The sequence below is a fragment of the Lissotriton helveticus genome, chromosome 2_1, assembly GCF_964261635.1.
Source record: "Lissotriton helveticus chromosome 2_1, aLisHel1.1, whole genome shotgun sequence".
NCBI lineage: Eukaryota > Metazoa > Chordata > Amphibia > Caudata > Salamandridae > Lissotriton > Lissotriton helveticus.
In genome coordinates this window covers 2078534299-2078557585 of record NC_136059.1, presented here as the reverse complement: position 1 = coordinate 2078557585, position 23287 = coordinate 2078534299, and the positions used below count along the sequence as shown (strand labels likewise).

General features: G+C 48.8%; 1 protein-coding gene across 3 annotated transcripts in view; it reads left to right on the top strand.

Moving 5' to 3' along the window:
• NEK1 (NIMA related kinase 1) overlaps nucleotides 1–23287 on the top strand; it is a 1042157-nt gene that overhangs the window by 537687 nt on the left and 481183 nt on the right. For all 3 annotated transcript variants that reach the window (XM_078677052.1, XM_078677050.1, XM_078677051.1), the window contains 2 exons: nucleotides 3916–3981; nucleotides 4074–4311. In XM_078677052.1, coding sequence (XP_078533178.1) covers nucleotides 3916–3981; nucleotides 4074–4311 — 304 coding nt within the window. The remainder of the gene's footprint in view (nucleotides 1–3915; nucleotides 3982–4073; nucleotides 4312–23287) is intronic.

Here is a 23287-nt window from a genome sequence, read left to right as displayed (position 1 = left end):
ATAGGAATCTATTGTGTGGTTTTCACCAGAAAAGTTTCGAAGTGTCTATTTTTTAAACATACAAATCTTCCTCTAAAATCAGTCAAACTACGAATTCCGATTTACTCACTGATATCAGGAGAGACCTCAGTGCTGCATCTTTCAGCCCACTACTGATCCTGAAAAGTTATTCTAACCATTCTTACAGTAACTTGAATTTCCTTCCTTAGGCTAACATTGACTGGTTTCACTTGGAAATTCTTCTAAGTGTGGAGTTTTAGAACTTTAAAAAATTCCTCTAAAATCAGCCGAAAGGTGGCCAAGATGGCGGCTGAATAGGGCGTGCTTCCCAGTCCCTCCGGCGCCGCCTAACATCTAGCGTTGTATATTGCTCTACCTGGTGCCCATCCACGCTGCTGACGGTGTGCGCCTGTGCACTCTTGCTGTCCTGGTCCCGGCGGTGCCCTTATTTCTATGCTGGGTGATGGCGTTTTGCCGATTGGAGCGGCGCGGACGTCCCCTGGGCCCGGCGCGCCTCGTAGTGCGCAGAGCTGAGGCCTGTATGCTGCGGTGCGTCGCATTGCGTGCTGTGGGCGGACGCCCCTGGTAACGGGGGCTGGGCGTGGAGCTGAGAGTGGAGCAGCCGCTGCTGGGCCCGGAGAGATGCTGGTCTCTCTGCGGCGCTGAGGTCTGCCCCGGGGAGGCTGGTGTGGTGTGAGAGCTCCCGCTGCGGTGGCGGCGGTCGAGCGCCCTGGACGGAGGCTGCCTGATCCCGGAGGTGAGGAGAGATGGGGCGGCCGGCCAGAGGCCCGGGACTCGGTCCGCGTGAGGCCCACGCGGGTGTTCCCAACGGTGGACCTCGATACTGGTGGCGAGTGCGCCCCCCCATGTATCGGCTGCCCCCTGGGCCGTGCTGCGGTAGTTTATGCTGCCTGGTTGGGGTCTGCTGCTTTAGGGCCCTGCAGGACTTTGTCACGGCCCGCGGATTAGCGGGCGGCGCATCGGTGGGGCCCCCAATCCCCCCACTAGCTGGAGGGCGCAGTCACACGGGGCTGGTGTAGGGCCTCATATTCCCTCCAACTCCAAAACCTTAATGCAGACCCTAACGATCTTAACAACCTCCGGCCCTTCTCCAACCTCCCACTTCTAGCTAAAACCCTGGAGAAATTTACTTTACTCCAGTTGGGCAACCACATAGGCAAATTCAACTTACTTGATTCCTTCCAATCTGGTTTCAGGAAAGCATGTAGCACTGAAACTGCCATGCTGAACATTGTTGATGACATTCACTGCTCCCTAGACAATGGAGAGGCCTGCCTTCTTCTCCTCCTTGACCTCTCTGCAGCATTCGATATAGTCAATCATTGTCCCTTACTGGAATTGCTGAAAGTGCGCTCTGGCCTTAATGGATTGGTCCTTAAATGGTTCACCTCCTACCTCAAACACAAAACACAGCAAATACAAATCAACTCCTGCCTATCAAATCCCACCCCTGTCTCCCTGGGCATCCCCAGGGCTCAATTCTCTCCACCTCTTTCATCAACCTCTTTATGGAACCCCTTACTCTTTTTGAAACAAGCTATAATCGGCTATCACCTCTACGCCGATGACACCCAACTCTACTATAAGATCAAATTCCATACTGATGTTCTCCATTTAAACAACACCCTGAGCAAGATTCAATCTTGTTTTTACTCTAACCATCTTAAACTGAACCCTAACAAAACAGAAATTATCCTCTTACACCACATTGAAAACCAGGGCAGCCTTTTTGCCAAAAGTCTTGTCTTGCTTTCATCACCGTCTCAATTGTTTTTGCCCAACCTTGCCCCTCAAAAGAGATGGAGAGACTCCACCAGCTTAACCTCAAAAGATCCTTAAGCTTTTATATCATGCGTACCAAAGACCATTGTGTGTATGATCAACTTTTGTTGGCTTCTGTGGGGGCAAAGAAGGGTAAGGCTTTGCAGAAAAGGCCTCTGTGAATGGGGATAGCCTTCTACATTAAGATATGATTTGCTCTGGCCTAGAAGCAGCCTTGTGAACGACTGAAAGCTCATTTCACCAGGGCCACGTCTACTACCTGTGCATTGGAATGTGGATTCCCTGGTCTTGACATCGGCCAGGCTGTGACATGGGCTTTCTTAAAGCACTATTGCGTTGACACAGATCTGACGGGAGTGGCTTATCACCCATTTGGTCCTGGGGAACATTTTGGTCTGGGCCTCCTAATAGACCCTCTTTCTTGGGGACATACTGCTTTGGTATCCATTCGAAATATGAGGAATCTCCAGTTAGACGGGTTCATCAGAAGAACAAGTTACTTACCTTTGGTAATGCTCGTTCTGGTGGATACTCTGTCTATCTGCATGTTCCTTACTATCCTCCCACCTCCCCATTCTTTTTTCACTATCTAAAAATATCTCCAATTAGAGAGCTGTACACTGTTACTGACTTATGGTTTTCGCTCCCGATCTGAGGGTGCTAAAAGAGTAAATCAAGAAACTGACATCAGTATGCTGGGTGGTGCCTATTAGCGGCTCTGAACCATCACATCAGAGGGCTCAATTAGGTCACTGTGGAGCAGCACAACACCACCTAGCAGTTTTCCAAAGCACTGCTGTAAGATCCACTCTAACATCAAGAGAATATGCTACAGAGGGGGGATCTGCCGTTAAATAGGGTATCCACCGGAAAGAGTGTTACCAAAGGTTAGTCCATTCCTTCCTTGGAAAAAGAAAGATCCTTCTGAGTAGGTCGTTAATGTTCTGTATCAGTGAAGATAATGGAGAAACTAAGCGGGATAAATATTTATCAATGAGCTCTGATAGGTGCTCTGTAAGAGAGAAGAAATCTGTAATAATAGGCCTACAAGGATAAAATGGTGGGTGTTTTATGTTTGTTGAAAATATTATTTGAGTTCAAAGATGTTCTATGTTAATAAATGTGCATTCCTCTATCAGTGAATTGTTTTTGTCTTAGACACTTAGTATTTTTATTGTATTATTTTCATTGCTTTCAATAATGTTAAGCTGTCAAGTTTTCTCAGGTAGAATCCTCGAAGAAGTGCTTGCAGTTTTAGAATAATTTCAATAAAAAGATTGTTACTGGATGGATTGCCCATGTGGAATAGGTAATGCATTGTAATGCTTTTGTAATCCAATGTTTTTGCAGCCTTGAGTAACGGAGTTCAGATAAATAAGTGTCAGATAACTTCTTGTATGAAATTAAATGAACTCAGTGGAAATCAATCAACCTTGAGAGTTTTGAAATAATAAGTATCTCCAAAGATTTTTATATTGTATGTTAGTGATACCAGATCATTATAAAACCATTATAAGGTTTCAGTCAGGCAAAAGCTGTTATCACAGGACTTTTTAAGGTGAATGATCTTAAATGTGTATTGCAAATAAAACAATTCTTATATATAGAACTTAAAAATCTTAGGAAAGAATGCAATATCTCCATATTTAGTTGCAGACATCCCATCTCAACTAATGCCATCACAGCTAGCAACCCAAATGTTCTGATGAACTGAGATGAATATGCAATACAAGCTTCTTTTTTTTAGTTTAGCAACCTCAGTGAGATGTGGCATGTTATGACATAAAATATCATATTATGTGAAAACAGTGAAGTTACATAGATGACAGAACTTATTCTTCCAACCTTATATCACTCTTTCTCGTTTTTTGTATCCTTTTCAGTGAGTTGTGTAAAAGTTGGATTAATTTCAGAGGGGGTTGTGGTACTTGTATTCTGTTTAGGTTGGTTTTGTTTCCGTTTTATTGTAATTTGACACCACAAATGCAGAATTCTATAAAATTAATAAATTTTTCCTGTAAGGTCCCTTAGGTAATAAAGTATGTATTTTTCATTGCTTCTAACTAATGTTTTTCTTTTTTTGCATATTGCTCCTTTGGTTTTGGATAACAGGATTCCCATGTAAAAGCAACTGATGAAACCCATGAGGAATCTAAAAAGACAGTCATGTCTGTACAAGTAAGCATTCTTTATTTTAAGCAGTATTTGGTCCCACTTACACTTACATGATCATTTGTATTTGAACATCCATGTATTTTTTACGCCATTAGAATGAGAAAAAGGAAATATTGCGTCGCTTGAATCAGAATCTAAAAGTTCACGACAATGACAAAAATGAAACCCAGGAGGAGAAAGAAAATAGTGACATAGTCCCACCTGAAAGAAAAGAGGAGCCGCAGGAAGAAAAACCCATTTCCGTAGTAAATCGTAAGAAGTGGGAAGGTGGTGTAGCTCCTGTCATTCCTCTCGCCCAGCTTACTTTGGAGGAAACATTTCTGGACACAGGAGGTATATTAACAATGTTTTTTTAATGGTTTTCATTTTAATGTTCCTATTGTCCTTCATATAAAACTGTTGAAATAATGACTGACATTTAGTGTAATAACAGGTACACACATTTTCCCCTATATACCTTGAAGCTTATGATAGAGTGTAGTATTCATCAATCCGCTGAAGTAATTTACAAAATCATTTCTTTGAGGTGTAGTTCTATGCTGGACTCATCTTTTCACTCCAGGTTGGCTTTGATGATGTGCCCCTTCTGTGCATCCCCACTCAATCCCTGCAATCGTCCTTTCTTCCAAATCCACACTAATTGATGATTTTGTCATCAGGAGATCATATCTTTGTTCCAGTCAGTCATGTTAGGTTTAAAAAGAAACTATGTAACAACACTGTTATTATTTAATGAATCTGTCCTATATTCACACCTTATTTTGTTTAGATTTCATAATAAAACACCTTACTTTTTTTACGAGCTGTAGTCTTGCCCTAAAAAGAAGTTGTTTGAAGTTTGCTTCATTAGAAGCAGTAAGACGAACTAGTATTGGCAGTTGGAGTGCATGACTGCTCACTCCTAATTAGCGAGGCTGTTGTATACTGTACATCAAAAGTAATTTCTTTTTAGGAGCCATTGATTCTGGAACACAGGACTGAAAGCAGATGTAAACAACTGTCTATTTTCAAGGTTTACATGAAAATATTTTCTGTAGTTTTGATTTTATAGGTGGAATGGAAGTGAATATTGTCTTGGTTGTTCTGTGCTAGTCCTTTCACAACTCTCTTTCAGGTCATTTCTCTTCTATGTCATGTAATGCCAAATGGATTTCAGTACTGGGAACACTGTGTGTCGTCTTGAATATATCAGGACTCTAGGACACTAGGAACCTTAGTAATGACCATTATGGTGTGCGACTTTCACACTCCTGTTTTGAGGATACAGTGTCTAGCCTGAGTGTACTGAAAAGTAACTTACTCATCCAAAAATCTTTTTTTACCACAGTGTCCGATATTAGAAGTGCCTGGTGTAAGCAAATGACCAACATTTCAACATTCACATTCTGTCCATTTTTGGAGAGTCACCATTGACAGATCATGAAGTTCGCATCACTATGTTCTCATTTATTTTATAAAGCAATAGGGCAGTTGTCCTACTAATTATGAGTGAGTCCATTCTAATTGTAAGCAATTTTGTGGTAGCAGACATTTGGAACACTAAGGATCTCTTATTCTTTGAAGGCCATAGTTATTTTATGATTAATTCTTGCTTATCCCACACGACCAGTAATGTGTTCATTTACCTCACTTTGCTGTGCCTGATCCTGATTTTCCAGTTGCTGCCTATCTGATTGCACTAGTCATTTTACTATCTACAGGACTGAATACTGTGGAAGTGTTTCTGATGTGTATTTAACTGAACCCATGAGCAGGCTCCAGGTGAGCACAAAAGCGCTGCGAGACCTCAGGGTAGGGTATGCGCTATATAAATGTAATTTTCATTCATTTCATTCATTTCATTTCATTCATTTCATTTCACAATAACATATGGCCTGCCTCATCAATGACCTAAAATGTCCCATGAAGAATAAATGGGCTTCATTCAGAACAGTGCCATTTTCATATAGCCCTGTATGGCTGTTAACCTGATTATTTACTGTTACCCCCCTACAGTCCAACTAGGCACTGAAGTTAAACTTCTCACTGATGTCTGTCTGTTTGGTGCATTGCACCTCTTCATTTTTGAAGCTCCTGATAATAGAACACCACCCCTGACTCTACAAAGTCTAGCAGAGTTTGAAGTCACCTCTTATATAGAGCGTTTACACTCTCACAGAGCTAATATACCAAAGTATGTAATTATCTGTGCCTGCTTCTACAGCTGTTTCTTACTATATCCCCTGTGTCCCCCATTGTTTTTGCTCTAAGTATCACCAGCAAACAGTGAGAGTGCTATATGCAAACAATGAAATAAAAAAGGAAAGAAATTGAGCTTCTTATAAACTTCCTGATACTACAACTTCAAGAGCAGTTAGTGTTCAAATGAGAAGCACGTGATCCAGGCAAATATCAAACATAGTTGTCTAACATGATATTTTGTTCGGGACGAAGCAATCCACAACTTCTCTTTTTTTGTTTAGGAGGTTTAATTATATTTTTATACAGTCTACCCTTTTACTATTGTGCATTTCATGTATTACATCAGCAGCTCTCTTTCAAATGATTAATTTTGCTCCCAAAGAACCAACATTGTCCAAAACTGAAAATGGTTTAGTGTGCAAGTGGTACAAAATTTTTTTGTTTGAAGTCTGTTTTATTTTTTATTTAAAAACAAAAAAGAGAAGATACATCACGAGTCCATGCTTACACAACGTTAAGCCCACAAACCATTTAGAGGTGGCCTGTTGGTATTAAATGATTTTCAGTGTAGACAAAGGCAGTAGGAAACTTATGATAACACAGCATGTCGCCTACAACCCATCTTGGGCCGCCCGCGTGCTCTAGTACATCCATCCATAAGAACAGGCTGTTTAATAGTTCAGGACTCGTTGAGAACCAGTAACATTGTAAACATTGGGCTAGGAGCCCCTACATAGTAGATAGCGATAGATGGACAGAAAAGAGTCAGAGAAGAAAGAGGAAAGGAGAGAAAGAAGAAGTAAACAGCTACCTGGGTAAGCAAGCAGACAGACCGGGAGTGACATGGGGCGATGGTCAGCTTGAGTAGCCATGATGGCCATGATGGTTGTTAAAAGGGTGGGTGGTTATGACCTGTCTAGGTATGCAAGAAGCCTATCGGGATTTGGGGGGGTCAGTGCATCCTCAAAGAGTCTCAGCGCTCTGAGCTTGGAGGGCAAAATATCGCACATGTTCTATTTTACAAAGACACCTAACTAGGGGGCGCCAGACATAGTTGAAGCGGGTGTCTCGCGATTGCAGTCGTGCTGTGAGAAGTTCCATAGTTATGGCGTGCCACAGGCACTCAAACCAAGCAGCAATTGATGGTGCCTCTGTCTTTTTCCAGTATAACGCTATGAGTTGCTTAGCTGCCCCAAGCATGTGTAAAGCTATTGTCCAGTCGCTGCGAGTGAGTGCTTTTAAATTATCGGGTTTGAGGCCCAATAGGATCGTGGCTATAGATTCAGGCAGGGGAAAGCCAGCACCTCCTTAATATGACTAAGGACTTCCTTCCAGAGCAGGGTCAGGAGCGGGCAGGCCCACCAAATGTGAATGAAGTCGCTAGATGCATTCCAACACCTCCAGCATGGCAGGGAACATTTTATGTAGCCGGACGGGCGTATAGTACCATTGTGTCGTAATTTTGTATGCATTTTCTCTCTGTGGGATGCTACGGTAGACCCTAGGAATGTCTCGCCATAGACGGTTCCACTGCTCAGCCGTGATTTCCGTGCCAGACATCAGTTGCCATTGGCGTTGATATGGGTGTGCAGTCAGCACAGGTGGGTGTTGTAGGGTCTGGTATGTCCGAGAGATAAGGCCCTTCGAGTCGTCAAAGGAGCGGACCAGCTGCTCAAAGGGGGTGTATGGTCGAGTAGCGGCCTGCAGCATTTCTGGTGACGACACCCAGTGCCACAACTGGGCGAACTGGAGGCCCGCTTCTGGTGGGAGATGAAATTCTTCTCTGCACTGGGCAAACGTCTTTAGGGTTCCCCCCTCAAACATGTCGCCAATTACTCTTCACCCTCCCCGTTACCATTTGGCAAAGACTTGTGTATGTGTATGATGGGCCGGGGGGGAGGAGCGGGTTGCCCTCAATAGCAGTGTGAGGGGAAGGGAAGGTTGTCAGCCCCTTACGCACAGCTATTTTGTCCCAGATACCAAGGACCGTTTTGGTAGGCACCGCCATATAGGCACTGCCGGAGCGCGCCACGCGGTGGAGCCATGTAAGATCCCATATAGTACGACCCGTCACCACCCTATCCATATGGAACCACACCTTTTCGCTTTCAGTGGTTGTTCATTCCGAGACAATACGAAGGTGTGAGGCCCAGTAATAGTCCAAAAGATCAGGCCACGCTAGTCTCCCCCTATCCCTTGGCAACATAAGGATCCTGTGGGAAAACCGCGGCAGCTGACCACCCCAAATAAAAGTAGACCTCTTTTTGGAGGTCCTGTATCTGTTGTTGTGGTATAGGGGTGGGGAGACATTGGAACAGTTATAGGATTTTAGGGAGTATCGACATTTTGACAGCGTTGAGCCTACCGAGCCAAGAGATAGTCAGAGACTTCCACCGCCACAGGTTGTCCTGGACGGCTTTCTTGTATTCACGCCAATTTACCTGAGACCATGTGTCCAGAGAAGGGGTCAGTTGGAGACCTAGATAGCGAATATGGTATGCGGTCCATTGATAGGGTGCCAGTGTTTTCAAGACTTGTAGCTTCTCTTTTGGGATCGTGAGGTTTAAAGCCCAAGATTTGTCATGATTAATTTTAAGGCCGGACGCCCTTCCGAAGGTTTGTAGGAGAGTGTGGAGCGCCGGGAGAGAGGTATGAGGGCGCGAGAACGTGGGGTTAAGGTCACCCGCGAGTAACGCTACTTTATTTTGTCGACCTCCTAAAGCAAGGCCGTGAATGTCCTCGCTCTGTTTAATCATCGCCGCCAAGGGCTCTATTACCAGGGCAAATAGCAGAGGAGATAGAGGGCAGCCCTGCCACGTACCCCTGCGTATGAAGAAGGGACCCGTGAGCTGCCCATTTACAAGAGCCCGCTCTTGAGGGGAGCGATAGGGAGCCATAATCATGGAGATCATGTTGTATCCCAGACCGACCTTGTGTAGCACCGCACGAAGAAAACCCCAGTCTACCCGGTCAAAACGCCTTCTCCGCGTCGTGCGATAGAAGGCAGGCCGGTATATTCCACTGGTATGCTTTCCCTACCAAATGCGCAATTCTACGCATGTTATCTGACCCCTGTCCGTTGCGGATGAAGCCAACCTGATCTGGCTCCACAAGGCCAGGTATGTGGGGATTCAGGAGTTTAGCAAGCATTTTAGTGTAAAGTTTAAGGTCAGTGTTTAGCAATGCTATGGGACGGTAATTTGCCACTGGATTCAAGATAGCTTGGCTGATGAGGATTATGAATCTGAAACCGGTCCCAGGATGCTTGTTTCCGGTCCAGGGAAGACATGGCTTGGCAGTTCGGGCTGGACTGTTCCCATGAGGCACAGGGTCAGACTGATTTGCATATGGCCATGTCTGAACTGGGGTGGCAGAGTGAGCTAAAGAATGGTGATGGATTAATCCCAGATCAGTTGACTGGGGGTGAGTGCTTGATTTGCTCAAGCGCTCGGTCCATCATCCCCTTTTGTATCGCATGGGACGGTAAGAAGCACATAGCGTGGGGTCCTTTGCTGGCTTGGGGATAAGAGCTATTTCTGCCATACCCATGGAAAGTGACGGCCCCTCTGTGTCCGAGTAGGAATTATATAGTCGCAGCAGGTATGGCTGGAGTTGCGATATGAACATACAATAAAAGGCGACCGGCAAGCCATCCAGGCCTGGTGTCTTCCCAAGGGGGAGGTCCTTCAGCGCCGCTGTCGGTTCCTCCGCCACGAGGGGACCTTCCAGTTGGTTAGCGTAGTGTGGGTGTATCAGGGTCCAGGGGCATTGGGCACCTCATCGATATAGGCTTGGGAGGGCGTTTCCTCCTCGTAAAGAGTGGTATAATAGGCCCTAAAGGCCTCGCATTTAGCTCGCTCTGTAGTGACCCGCCCTCCATTAGATAATTGGATGTTCGCAATGTGGGCCTTCACTGCTCGGACCCGCAGACGCCTCACCAACAACCTACCCTCTTTGCCCCCCCCCAAAGTACCGTTGTTTCAAGACAAGCAGGGACCGTTCAGCTTTATTAGTTCGCAAAGAACGGAGCTGGCCCGAAGGTTTGCAAGTTTCCGGCGAGTTACGAGGGAGGGACGCTCCCGATCCTTCTTCACCAGCTTCTTAATATCCGAGGAGAGGCTATCTTCTAGGCTGCGGGCCGCCCGCGCGATCGCAATTGACGTAATGTGGCCTCGGATCGTCGCCTTAAAGGCATTCCACACCACAGGGAACGGGGTCTCGGGTAGATCATTGCTCGCAAAGTAAGAGTCAATTGCGGCCCTTCTAGACTCCACATTTTCCGAGTCCCGCAGACTATGTGGCGGCAAGCGCCACCGCGGTTGATGGGTGGGGAGTATGGCCGGGTCCTGCAGGAGAAGTTCAACATGAGCATGGTCGGAGATCGAGATATCAGACAAGACTGCCGCCAATGTATCACTTAAGAGGGTGTGCAATATAAATAAATAATCAATATGCAAATACGAGCGGTGGACATGCGAGTAGTACGAGTAGTCTCGCGCCTCAGGAAAGTGGTAACGCCAAGAATCTATTAGGCCAAGGTCCGTTATCGGTTTCCGCAGAGCACATGGCACCTGATCCGTTCGAGGAGGCTTCACTAAGGTCCAGCACGGAATCCCACACCAAGTTAAAATCCCCTCCCACAATCAAAGAGGGGTCGCCCTGTGGCACCTGTTCCCGTATAGCGTCCGTAGATAGGAGTCCTGCATCTGGTTCGGCGCATAAACATTGCACAAAGTGAATAGGCGTTTGCCAACCTCCACCCCCGCCCGGACGAAACGTCCATCTGAGCTATGGAAAGTTTTTGGGGTCCCCTGCCTGATACCCTTTCTGCATAGGATAGCCACTCCTGCTGTTTTGGTGTCAGCTGTGGCCCAGAATTGAAGGGGATATTTAGGGTGTGCCATGCGAGGGGCGTCTGCCTTTAAGAGGTGGGTTTCTTGAAGGAAAATGATGTCTGGACTATGTTGCAGTATGTAGCGCCACACTTGCTTTTGCTTGTTGGGTGAATTAAGCCCCTTAAAATTAAGGGAAAGGACCTTTAACACCATCGATGCTCATGACGAGCTGAGCTCGTCATGAGGCACGGTGCTCATGAAGAGCTCAGCTCGTCATGAGCCGTGGAACTCTCGCATGCGTGGATAATTCCCCTGCTGTGCTGAGCGTTCCACGGGAACGGGTGGGCTCATGACGAGCTCAGCTCGTCATGAGCACATGAGCGCCGTGCCTCATGACGAGCTGAGCTCGGGGGAATTACCCCCACACGGAAGGGGTTAAAGGGTCAGGAAGAGCCATTAACTCATCCGATCACGGATTAGGCCATCGTGCCCACCGAAGAGACATGTCCAAATGAGGGAAGAGGGGAGCAGAGGGTAGTCCTCCCATGCACCAGTGCCCACTGTAGCCTTGCAGTCACCCGCCCACCACACCCAGGGAATAGTAAAGGGGAGAGAGAATGAGTCAGATAAAAAGTCGGAAAGAAAAGGAAAAGAAGAACAAACAACATCGGCCAACCGGATCACATCTTTCTGTCCTAGTCGCGGGTCCTCCTGCACCCTAGGGTTTGGAGGAACCCAGAGACATCACTCTCTCAGGAACAGATGGGGGTAGGTCGTTTGCAGCACTCAAGTCTGTTTAGACGGGGTGCTCCAGCACCAGCTACACTGCGAAAAGGGGAGTTGGGGCAGTGTCTAATACTCAGCGACATACAGTAAGATCGTCCAGGGAAGAAGGGCCAGAGTTCGTTATGAGCACATCGGGGCAGATGTCTGATTTGTCCCCTTCCAGGGACCTTATATGCTCAATGATGTCGTTTTTGGCCTGCGAGGATGCTTGCTCGTCCAGAGGCGGTGAGCGTCTGCGCCAACGCACAGTGGACCAAGAGGGTTTAGCAGGCACCCGTGCAGTAGGTGGGGGATGAGTGGGGCTGGCAGGCTGAGCGGTGGGCAATCGGAGCAGTTGAGCCGCTTCTTGGTAGGACCGTATCACCTTACGCTTTGATTCCCATTGGTAAAATGATGGCAAATGGGTGGCCCCACTGGTAGGGGATGTCCAAGCTTCGCAGTTTGTCCGTTACAGGCCTGAAATCACGGTGGCGGCGCAGGGTGTTGGGTGACAAATCTTGGAAGATCTGTATCTTATGGCCATCATACGTGAGGTCCTGCTTGGCTCTCGCCGCCCGCAGAATGGCTTCTTTCTCAGTAAAGAAGTGGACCCTAGTTAAAATGTCCCGGAGGAGACCCGGCCCGCCCGCCCGTGGGCCCGGCAACCCGATGTGCCCGATCCAAAGCCGGCGGGGAGGCGTCGTCATCACCCCAGACCCCTTGGATGAGCTGCGCCACATAGGTCATTATGTCCTTCCATTCCGCCCCAAGAGGAACCCCCCGGATGTGGAGGTTGTTCCGGCGACTTCGATTTTCCAGGTCCTCCTGCTTCAGTTGAAAGTCTATGTGTTGGTCTTCCAGGGCGGCCAGACGTTGCCAGAGTTGCTCCTGATCTTCAGTGCGGGCGTCAACTATCCACTCCAGTCCGTCCACTCGCTCGACTTCATTCCTGAGCTCCCGGAGACAGGAGTGGACCTCGGTGCGCAAGGAGCCAATTTCAGATTTTAGCTTGGTCATGAAGGAGGCCATGAATGGCTGCGGGGTCATCTCCGCGGGGGTGGCTGCGCCTGTCTTGCCCCACATTGCTGCAACAGTGCAAGCAGTGCGGTGCAGCGCAGCTCCGCGAGGTCGCGGAGGAAACAGCTCTCAGTAGGCCCCCCACAAAGGCAGCTCGGTGAGGCGATCAGGCAGGTAGGGCGGGTGGGGGAGCGCCACTAGCGTTTTTACGCCGGGGGAGCGGCAGGCCTCTATGGGGGTTCGCGCCAAATCCCAGGCGCGGTATTGCCGTCGGAAAAGTGCGCTCCCCCCGCTGGGCTGCTCCCCCACCGCTCTCCGCACAGCAGCCCCACTCACCGGTGGTGTGTGTTGGGACCAGGGGACTGCTCTGCAGTCTCTTGTCCCGGGGAAGTTCGGGCTCCGCAAGCCGACTGCACACTCAAAATGGTGGCTCCAGGACACGTCGGGAGGCAGTCACCCTCATACCCCTGGCGCCGCTGCTGTCACGATTGCCGCAATCGTGCAGCCGGTTTTTCTCCTGATGACTGCAGCATCCGCCAGGCACGGGGTGGGGGGGTCTCAGTTTCGCATCCCCCAGCCACGAGGAAGGGCAGTGTTCGAAAGCCTCAAAATGGTGGCCGCCGCGATCCAGGCCGAGGGTCCAGGGCGAAACAGCCGTCCCACCGCTTAGGTCGCGCCCTGGCTGTCGTCTGCTCTTCCAAGTGCGCCCCTCACAGTCTGCCACACAAGCCACAAACTCCGCGATAATGGCTTAAAACAGCAGCGGATAACTGGAGCTCCCACAGCGTGCGTCTCACGCCATTTGCAGCAAGACCACGCCCCCGTACATGATTTTTTTAACCACATTATTTTTAACGTTGAAAAGTTTTATAAATACAGTAACATTGTTCATCAAACTGTGTCACTCATTATTACATTTCGCCCTCAATACAAGTTATTATTGCACAGTGCAAAAAATGAATGCCTGAGTAGGGGAATTTCTTACTCATTTAAGGGGGTTTTCCATTTCGGAGGCTGTGTTTAAAATGGAATTCAGAATATGCCTTGCAAATCAAGTCCGGTTTTTGACAAGGGTCATCGGCCAGTAATCTATCACCCTTCTTAAAGATTTGAAAGGACAGGCAGATGGCCTCAAATTTCTCCAATAGGTCTTGCTATAGTGCGGTCAACCTCTCACGTGCATAGATGGACTACCCTTTTCCCCACCACACGAACAGGGGTGGGGTGGCAGACTGTTCCAGAACTGTGCCAGAGCCATCCGGGCTGCCACCAGCAAGTGAATGACTGGTTTCCCCTGTGTGTAGTAGTAAATTAGTTTATTAGACAATATAAACCATAAACATTGGTTAAAACATACAAAACTGAGCATATGAATAGGTAAAATCTAGATAAGGTTATCAGTCATAGGTAAAATCTAGTATAAGGTTATCAGTCATACACAATCATGCTGGCACATGCAAATTGGTACATAGGATGCAACCATACAGTTCTTTGTTGGCCAGAGGGCTGGGCAGCTTTTAGTCCTATCTGGTGCCCCATGGCAACCTACACTAAAGCAAACAATGTCCAGGCCTATACAATATGGGAGAATATACAAGATAGAGCATAAAGTGCAATTGTGCAAACATTCTTTCACGTTTGGACAACAGCCGTTGATACAAGATTTACTGGGCCTACAGTAGACCAATTTAGCATAAAGTGCAAAAGTGTTAACATTGATGTGTAAAACTGGTAAACAGCCTATGCAATGCGCACATTTGCGCAAAGGTACTAATGTTTGGGCAAAAGAACAGATAGAGTAATGCCAAACTGGTACTCAACCTGATGGGATATGAAGCAACAAGAATTCATGGTCCCTAACAGTCCGCCATAGTATAAATGCATGCAAGAGTTCTTGTCAGGGGCCTTCGTCACCATTCATCTTAACACACCTGTGTCCATGCATCTACCGTGACAAGGGATTTTAAAATATCCAGGAAGTGTACCAATATAGTGTTCAGCATTGTGTTCCGTGGATCCATTGACTCCATTTTTGCTACCTACTAGAAAGGATCCCTAGGGTATTCAATTCTTTTTACAGCAAGCCTGAATGGCGAGGGCAGGGCAGATGTATTTGAGGTACTGCAAGGTTTCGTCTGCCTGATGACATAGACAGCATTTCTTGCCTCCTCTTTGACCATCTTCCCTCCACTTTGTAAGAAAATCTAATGTTGCAATATCACTGAATCTTAGTGCCAATAGGCTCTATTTTATCTTTAAGTAGTAGATGGCTTCCAGGAGAGGTGACTCTTGGACAGAATAAGATTTCAGCACCAACCACAGTTCGACTGCTTGGGCACCTTTTTTTGTCATTAGTCCAACTTTGCCATTTAATGGATTTATGTACTACTCTTCTAAAAGTTTGCCCAGACATACTGGTGTTCCACAGGTCACCCAACTCGAGCATCTCCATAGTTTTTTGCTATTTTTTGTATTTGCCTACTACTACAATTACTGTGTGGTAGTTAAGGGGCAGAGACTGAACTCTTCAGGGCTTCTTAGGAGTAGCAGTAAGGGGTGTGATGGTAGAGTAATGTCCAGCATTGCCCTAATCTGGGGACAGTGGCGGATCAGTAATGTTAAACGTGTGTGCAGGACCCCCCATGTGAATAAAGGTGCCTTTCTACCCCGCAACCTTTCCAACAAGCCTTGAATCTCCCAAACATCCTGTGAAGTCTGGTTGGGGAGAGGTACCACCTGGTGAGAAATGTATAAGTGCTTTCTTTGTTTTATGCGTATGGATGATGAGGCAGCCCTCTGCCAAATTTTATGCCAGATGCCTTCAGATATCTCCTCACCCAGGTCTCGCACCCATCTGCGGATGTAAATGTGTTTGGGGCCTGTATCCGATATTGCTAATTGTAACGAGGTAATCCTCTTTCAGAGTATTTTGTTAATAAACATTGTTTGCAATGGAGTCTTCTCTTGTGCAACATTGTTCTGAACCATCCCAAAACCCACCCTGTGTAGTAATTGAGTTATTCTTAAAGTCATCTGCTCTTGTGAGGTGCCACCCCCGCAACTCTTCCCAGCTGAGCAACTACCTTTCCCGGTAAAGGTTACTGACGACTTGGTGGGGGATGGGGAGGGGGCATGCTACTATTGTTTTAGTTTCTAAAACGTCGATCCAGTAATCCTATTGGAAACATTGAGTTGTATACTATGGGAGTGAGTGGTGAAAGATATGTTGTGGAACCCTTTTTGAATGTGACTTGGCACCAATGGTCTTGGAGGGTCTGCGTTAAAAGAAGTAGAGGTGGCACCCCTGAAGAGCTAGAGAAGTTTGTGTAGTGGCATGTGAGAGAAGTGGTGCTCAGCTTGCACCCATTCCCTGCCATGAGGGCTTTGGTGCCAATCCACAGCAGGGCGGAGTTGGGCCTTCTGTATATATGCCTCTACGTTATGGAATCGCAGGCCTCTCTCCCTCATCTGTCTATAAAGAGAAACCATAGCCAACCTCAGTGATTGGACCTTCTGAACAAAAGTGAGGAGTTTGGTCTGAATCTGTTGAACAATGGGCTCTTTGGAAAGCATAGCCCAAGAGTCTGTATCGCATAAAGGAGTCCCCAACCATGAGATCTTAAGTTTTCCTCAGCGGTAAATATCTTTGGGGAAGCAATGGTGCCTCCTCCGCCCACCGCCCCAGACCCCCGCCATGAGTATCGACTGGTGGGGGCCTCGGGCGTGGGGTGGCGGTCGGGTCACCAGGACGTCCAGGACGTGTATCATCCTGTAATGCCAGAGACCATCACCCTGAAGGAGGTACAGTCTGCAATAGCAAGACTCCCCCCAATAAAGCCCCTGGCCTTGATAAATTGCCTGGGGACTTATTTCGTTCCCAACCTAAAATATGGGCACCATACCTGGTTATCTTGTTTAATGCAGTCCTCATGGGGTTTGATCCACCAGACACCTGGTTGGGAGCTGAGATCGTCCCCATTTACAAGAAGGGTTGTCCGCTAACCCCATCAAATTAAAGGCCCATTAGCCTTATAGATACAACACAAAAACTAATGGGTAGGATTATACTGGACAGGATCCTAGGGTGGATAGAGACAAATGAAATATTGACTACACTTCAGGCCGGGTTTAGGTCCGGCATCTCGACCTTGGATCAAATATTTCAGCTCCGGGTCCTATTCTGGAAAACTGCAAGAGTGGAGGGTGGCAGCCTCTACCTTGTCTTTGTGGACCTGCGGGCCGCTTTTGATCTTGTTCCCAGGGTAAAACTGTGGAAAGTGTTGACAGATTTGGGTCTCCCGCCCTATCTATTGAACATCTTGACTAGTTGCATGTTGGCAATTATGCCCAAGTTAGGTGTGGGAGACATGGTGATCTCTCAGCCCGTTTCCCTGTCTCCAAGGGTGTGCGACAGGGGTGCCTCCTGGCTCCCACGTTATTCTGCCTCTACATCAATGGCCTCGTGGACGTCTTAAATGGTGTAAAGGACAACGATGCTCCTTGGTTGGCCACTGGGCGGGTGCCCGCTCTGATGTTTGCGGATGACACTTTGTTGTTATCCAAAACATCATCGGGCATCCAGCGCTTTTTGGACGGGTTTGCTACATTCTGTGCTGCACGTGGATTGGAGGTTAACTTGGATAAAACCAAGTTTATGGTATTCAATCCTCCGAGGCAGACCCGCCCAAATCCCGTCCTGAACAGTATTCCTCTGGAACGGGTCAAAACGTTCGTCTATCTTGGTATCACCTTGACGGAAGATTTTGACTGGGGCCACCAAATCACTAAATCAGCTCTTAGACTATCGCAAATAGTAGGGGGTATTAGCAAGCTTCATAGAACATCAGATTTTAAACCGGCTGCCCCGGTTCTTGAAATTTATGGACTTCAGGCCAGAACAGCCGCAATGTATGGCGCCGAACTTTGGGGACATAAGAACACATCCAGCCTTTTGAGGGTTGAACATTCCTTTATGAGGAATTTGGTGGGCTTACCACAGAGCACACCACTTACCCCCCTGCGACTGGATATGGGGCTGGAGTCCATAGAGGAACTGGCAACTGTTCGGCCCTTGCTCTCCTGGAAGAGGTTCTGGTCAGTACCGGAACTGGCCCTCTATAGAGAAGAATTCTCGGAGGTTTGGGGACAAATAAAAAACAAAAATATCCCTTGGCTACTCCACATCAAGGTCCTTACCACCCAGGTAGGCTTGCCCCTGCTTTGGGAGACCCCCGAGTCGAGCTGCCCGAGGATGTCCAGGTTGGAGCTGCTAACCTTGTTGAAGCGACAAAATCTACTTGCCCTACAGCGATCAACAACCCAGGGCAGGCTGACTGTAGAGTTCCTCCTAGTAAAATCAGACCCACGACTAGAGGAATTCCTAGACGTAATCCAACCCCCTTTTGCGAGGAAGCTATATACCCAACTGAGGCATGGCTGCCTGCCTATCGGGGCATTTACCTCGAAATGGGCTATAACAGAAAATGGAACCTGCCCGGCATGTAATTACACACGAGAAGATGTTCCCCATGTTATGTTCTTCTGCCCAGCGTATGCAGCAATAAGAAAATGCTGGTTGATCCCACTATGTAGGAACTTGGGCTTCAGACACTGCATGCAGGCGTGTAGAGTTCTAATGTATGATACCTCGCCCCTCATAGTCTTTGCTGTATCTCGTTTTTTACATGGTTTGTGGCGCAGAAGGAAAGGCTTTGTCTAATACCAATGTTAATATCTCTTATCAATTTTTAAATCTCATGCTATTTGGTTCATGATAACCTCTCAGTTGAATTAATTTTTACGATCAACATTATTTGCTCACTATTTATTGTTTTAATCAATTGTGCTCTGTATGTATTTTATCTGCACTTTTATGGTCTCTGACCGAAATAAAGTTATCATTGACTTGACTTGATATCTTTGTATGACACTTGCAGCAGGGGTGGGATACTGCACCGATAGACGTCGGCTGTGGAGGGTGGTATGTGGATGCCAAAGTATTTTATTGATTTGCATGTCTTGGTGAAGGTGTGTTGGGTCAATACCATTTTGGTATGTTCTACATTGGCTGCTTTGCCCATGCTACAAGATTTTGCATAGTTGATTCAGGAAGCCCGAGGCATCCCTGAAGGATGTCATCTCCTCCCTAAAGGCGGGGATCTAGGAGTCCAGTTTGGTGAGAAATAATAGGACGTCATCCACATATACTGCTAAGTTGTGCTCATGTGTGCTGATTTGCAAACCTCATAAATTTGGATTATTCTGTCTGCGTTGAATAAATGGTTCCATTGCGAGTGCAAAAATCATTTGGGAAAGGAGGCAGCCTTGTCTTGTGCTGGTACATAATTTGTTAATGCTACAAGCTCCACCTATGAAATAGAGCACTTCTTTCGAATAGGCACCTGGGCTATATAAGTCATTCCGAAATTAGCCAAGATATTTTCCTGTATGTGTAACGTGTTTCTGGGTCATTTAAATCTAACCTTGAGGTCAAATCTACTATTGTAGTGTTGCAGAGGTTCTCATTGAGGCTTTCTGACTAGCCATAGTTAACTTTAAAAGACTATCTGATTTATTTTCTGATTTAAACAACTACCTGTTTTTTTGTTCAATTTTTTTTATTAAGGTTTCACATATCACGCCCCCCGGGGGGGGGGGGGTAAGGCAGAAGATGATTACACATTATTCCACACATTAGAGGGTTACATTGCAATGAGGAGAAGTACATTTAGCAAACTGCTAGGGATTCGTAGTCCCGACCTCGCCTGATTGTGCTGCATCTGATGGATCTGTCTGCATGTAGAGTGGAGGTTTAGGTGTCTTGTACTAGGGCCCTCGACTTCAATACCATGACACTGAGCGTCAATGGATGCGTGTGTGGATCTAGTCCCCGCGTGTGTCGTTATAACTTGTAATCCCGTGATCGATGCTTGTGAGTGTAATGTGCGCCGGTCTCGGAACCGCCGGCCTGTAACTTGAAGTAAAACACGGAACCATGGGGGGAAACTTTTCCTAGTGCAGCATATGGTATTGGGTTTTTGCGGTACGCTAATCGGGGTCAGTGGGCGTAGTGCGCCAGGGGGCGGTAAGATTTGCCAGGGTCAGCGCCTCCCAACTGTGTGAGGGGGTCTATAGTCGGTCCGTCTCATTGTGCGTGTGTGGGTGGGGTTCAGGTGTCAGTCAATTGAGTGGGGTGTCGCGGGGAGGCCTGGGTGTGTGGGGGCGATGGGTCTGGTACAACTTCTGGGGTTGTTTCGTGTTTGAATTGGATGAGCAACTGTGCCCATTCTAGAGAGATGGGGTTTTCTTGCGCATTCCCTTCACTTCCTCGTCCCGTAAGAGCTCTTCCTCCGCCGCCCCCCATTTTTTCACAGCTCCTATCCAGGCTGCTTCCGGGGGGCCCGAGGGGGCCCTCCAGTGCATTGCAATAGCTCTTTTTGCCAGTAGTAGGGCAAAGGATGCAAATTTCCACTGTAGTTTCTCCGATTTCTTCCTATGATAGGTTCCCAATGCGCTAACTTCCCAGGAGTCTATTTGCGGGAGGTTAACAATGTGCGAAGGGGGGGGGCGTGGCCAGCGGCATGCGAGGCTAGAAGTGTCTCCCGGGAGCTCCCGGCCGACGTCTACAAATCCGACGAAAATTGGCACCATCGTGGCCGGACACTGTCACACCGGTTGTAGGAGGTGGTCTGGAGGAGTTTGAGGGGTCCGGCGTGCAGTACAGTCCCCGTTTGAACGAGCGGCGCCGCATTTCACGAGGCACCTCGGATGGCAGTGAGAGCGTCGGACAAAATGGCGGCGCTGTGAACGGTCAGTGGGAAGGACAAGCACCTGACCGGGCTATTCCGACAGGCGGGGGAGAGAGCGGAGCAGCGGTTCAGCGGACCCAGCCACACCGGGAGGACCACGTTCACCCCTGTGCCGGCCGACGGTCCGGGTGGTAACCGACCCCGCGGGAAGAAGAAGGAGCTCCGGTGGTGACCCTGCCCCACGGTGGTGGGCTGTACGGGGGCCGGGTCCGGACGGTATCCGGGTGCGGCGCTCCAGTTGGGGTGGCGAGACTGTCACCGGGCGGCTGGAGCAGTGCACCGGAGGGACGGCGGACTGTACCGGGCTGCGAGTTACCCTTACGCAAGATGGCGGCCGCAGTCTCCCGCTGACGAGTGAAGGGGAGCACGGAGGCGCCGGCGAAGAGAGCGAGTGGTTCCCTGCACGAAGACGATATAGCGACGGCCCGGAGGAGGTACGGGGAGCAGCCAGGACAGCGAGGTAGCGTGTGAGGCGGCTCGGTACACCGTGACCTTTACCAAGATGGCGGCCATGAAAGGGCAGTCTTGCAGCTCCTAAAGACCGCGCTACGCCGGAGGAGCGGAGAGGCTGTGCGGCGGTGGGATTGAGATCCGGCTGGCTGAGTGAGAAGTTGGTTATTCACACCCCCACACCCCTCCCCCGGTACATGAGAGGTGGCCTGGACACGAGGGGAGCAGAAGTACGCAGTCCAACCACATAACGGAGAGTTCTGCCGCCGGCAGCCTGAACAGTGGGGGGGAGTGACCACGAAGGTGCGGGAGAGGCACTGCTGCGCCGCCCGCTGACAAGGGGGGGAGAAGCACATCGACGCCTCTGATTCAAGGACCCCAACCCAGCCAGGGCACCTAAGTGGCTGGAGCGAGAGGCCAGGTGGCGGCGAGAGCCCGGGTGGGGCTTAGCAATACGGAGAGGACGGGAACGGAATACACGGCGAAGATACCCCCCGGGGCAGTCATCCAGGGCCGGGCACGGTGGTGGCAATCCGTGAGAAGGCTGCGGACCTACGGCGGACGGAATCCGGCACTTGGGGAGCGCGGTGAGGCGGACTACGCGGGTGTGACCACGAAAGGCAGACCTACACACGCCATCGCGGCAGCCTCACGACCTCAGCGACGATGGTGAAGAAGGACCACCTCCAGCCCAAGCCGCCCAAGCAAGGCACACTGGACACCTTTACGGCACCGAAATCATCCAAAGACAACGCGGGTGCTACGGCGGAGGGAGCCACCGACACGGACAGGTTACTAGCGGCGATTCAGGCGTCAAGATCAGACATTCAGGATTCCCGAGCAGCCCTGGAGGTTAAAATTGGGGAGGTGGGCTCCGAGGTCACGCTCCTGCGACAGGATTTCAAGAACCTTTCCGCCAGAGTGACAGAGACTGAAACACGCATTGGTGGGGCCGAAGACTCGATCACGACGCTCAAGAGGGATATGGCGGAGCTTCAGGCGTCGCACAGACAACTTCTGTGGAAGGTGGACGACGCGGAAAATAGGGCCAGGCGCAATAACCTCCGATTCGTGGGTTTCAGAGAAGGAATCGAGGGGAGTAATATGGCGTCGTTCCTACATACATGGATCATGGACACTTTCACAGGGGCCCGCTTCTCCTCTTGCTTCGTGATCGAAAGGGCACACAGGGCGCTCCTTGCTAAACCCCCGGAGGGTGCCAGACCCAGGCCGGTGATCGCCCGCTTCCTAAACTTTGCGGACAGAGACTTAATATTGCGTGAGGCAAGGAAGAAGGGTACCATCAGAGTGGAAAACACGAACATAATGATCTTCCCAGATTATAGCCAGGAAGTTCAGAGGCAAAGGCGCTCCTTCGAATCGGTGAAAATCAAACTGAGATCAATGAACATTACATACATGTTGCTCTTCCCGGCGAAGCTCAAGGTACTGTACAAAGATAAAACACACTTCTTCACACACCCTGATGATGCATGGCAGTGGTTGGAGGAAAGACCGATTCTCAATAGTCGAGAAACAGTTGGGAGAGAGGAACTGGCGAAAGTAGCACAAGAGAAGGCACGGTGGGGCTCCCCGCAACGGCAGAGGAGGAGATCCAGAAGATTGTACTCGAGGTACACAGGGACCCCGTATCAGCCACGCGCATCGGCGGGTACCAGGAGAGGTAGATCGGAATCGCCAGGGACATCGAGCTGGACACACAAGTCACTGAGGAGGCCCCGGGACCAGACCTGCTCGGATGGAGAAGGGGAACGCCTCAGGGCTTCAGACGGGAATGATGAACACTCAGACAATGATCAACACTCACTGCATCCACTAGAGGCCGAGATACGACAGTTGGAACAGGACAGAACGGATGCGCACTGCAGCACGGTACCGACCACGCAAGATTCGCACTCCTGAACGTGGCAGAGATGGACGGCAGAATGGTCGGTCGGGACACGGACTTGACACGCAAGTGGCCACAACCCTTTAAGTTGTTGTTTCAGTTTACCTAACACGCTTTTCTGTTTTTCAGGGACAGAACATTTGTTAGTGATAGAGTTGTTCCGCCGCCTACACCAAGCTCAGGGAGTGGTGCATACCTCGGCTGGGTTCATTCGCCCGGCGGGGGGGATTCACCACGGGTTACTTTAGGCGGAGTTTTGTGAGACATAGTTAGATAAAGGGCGGGAGTGGGGGGGTGACAGACCGACTTCTACCAACAGCTTGTACCTTGATGGGGTCGAGTCT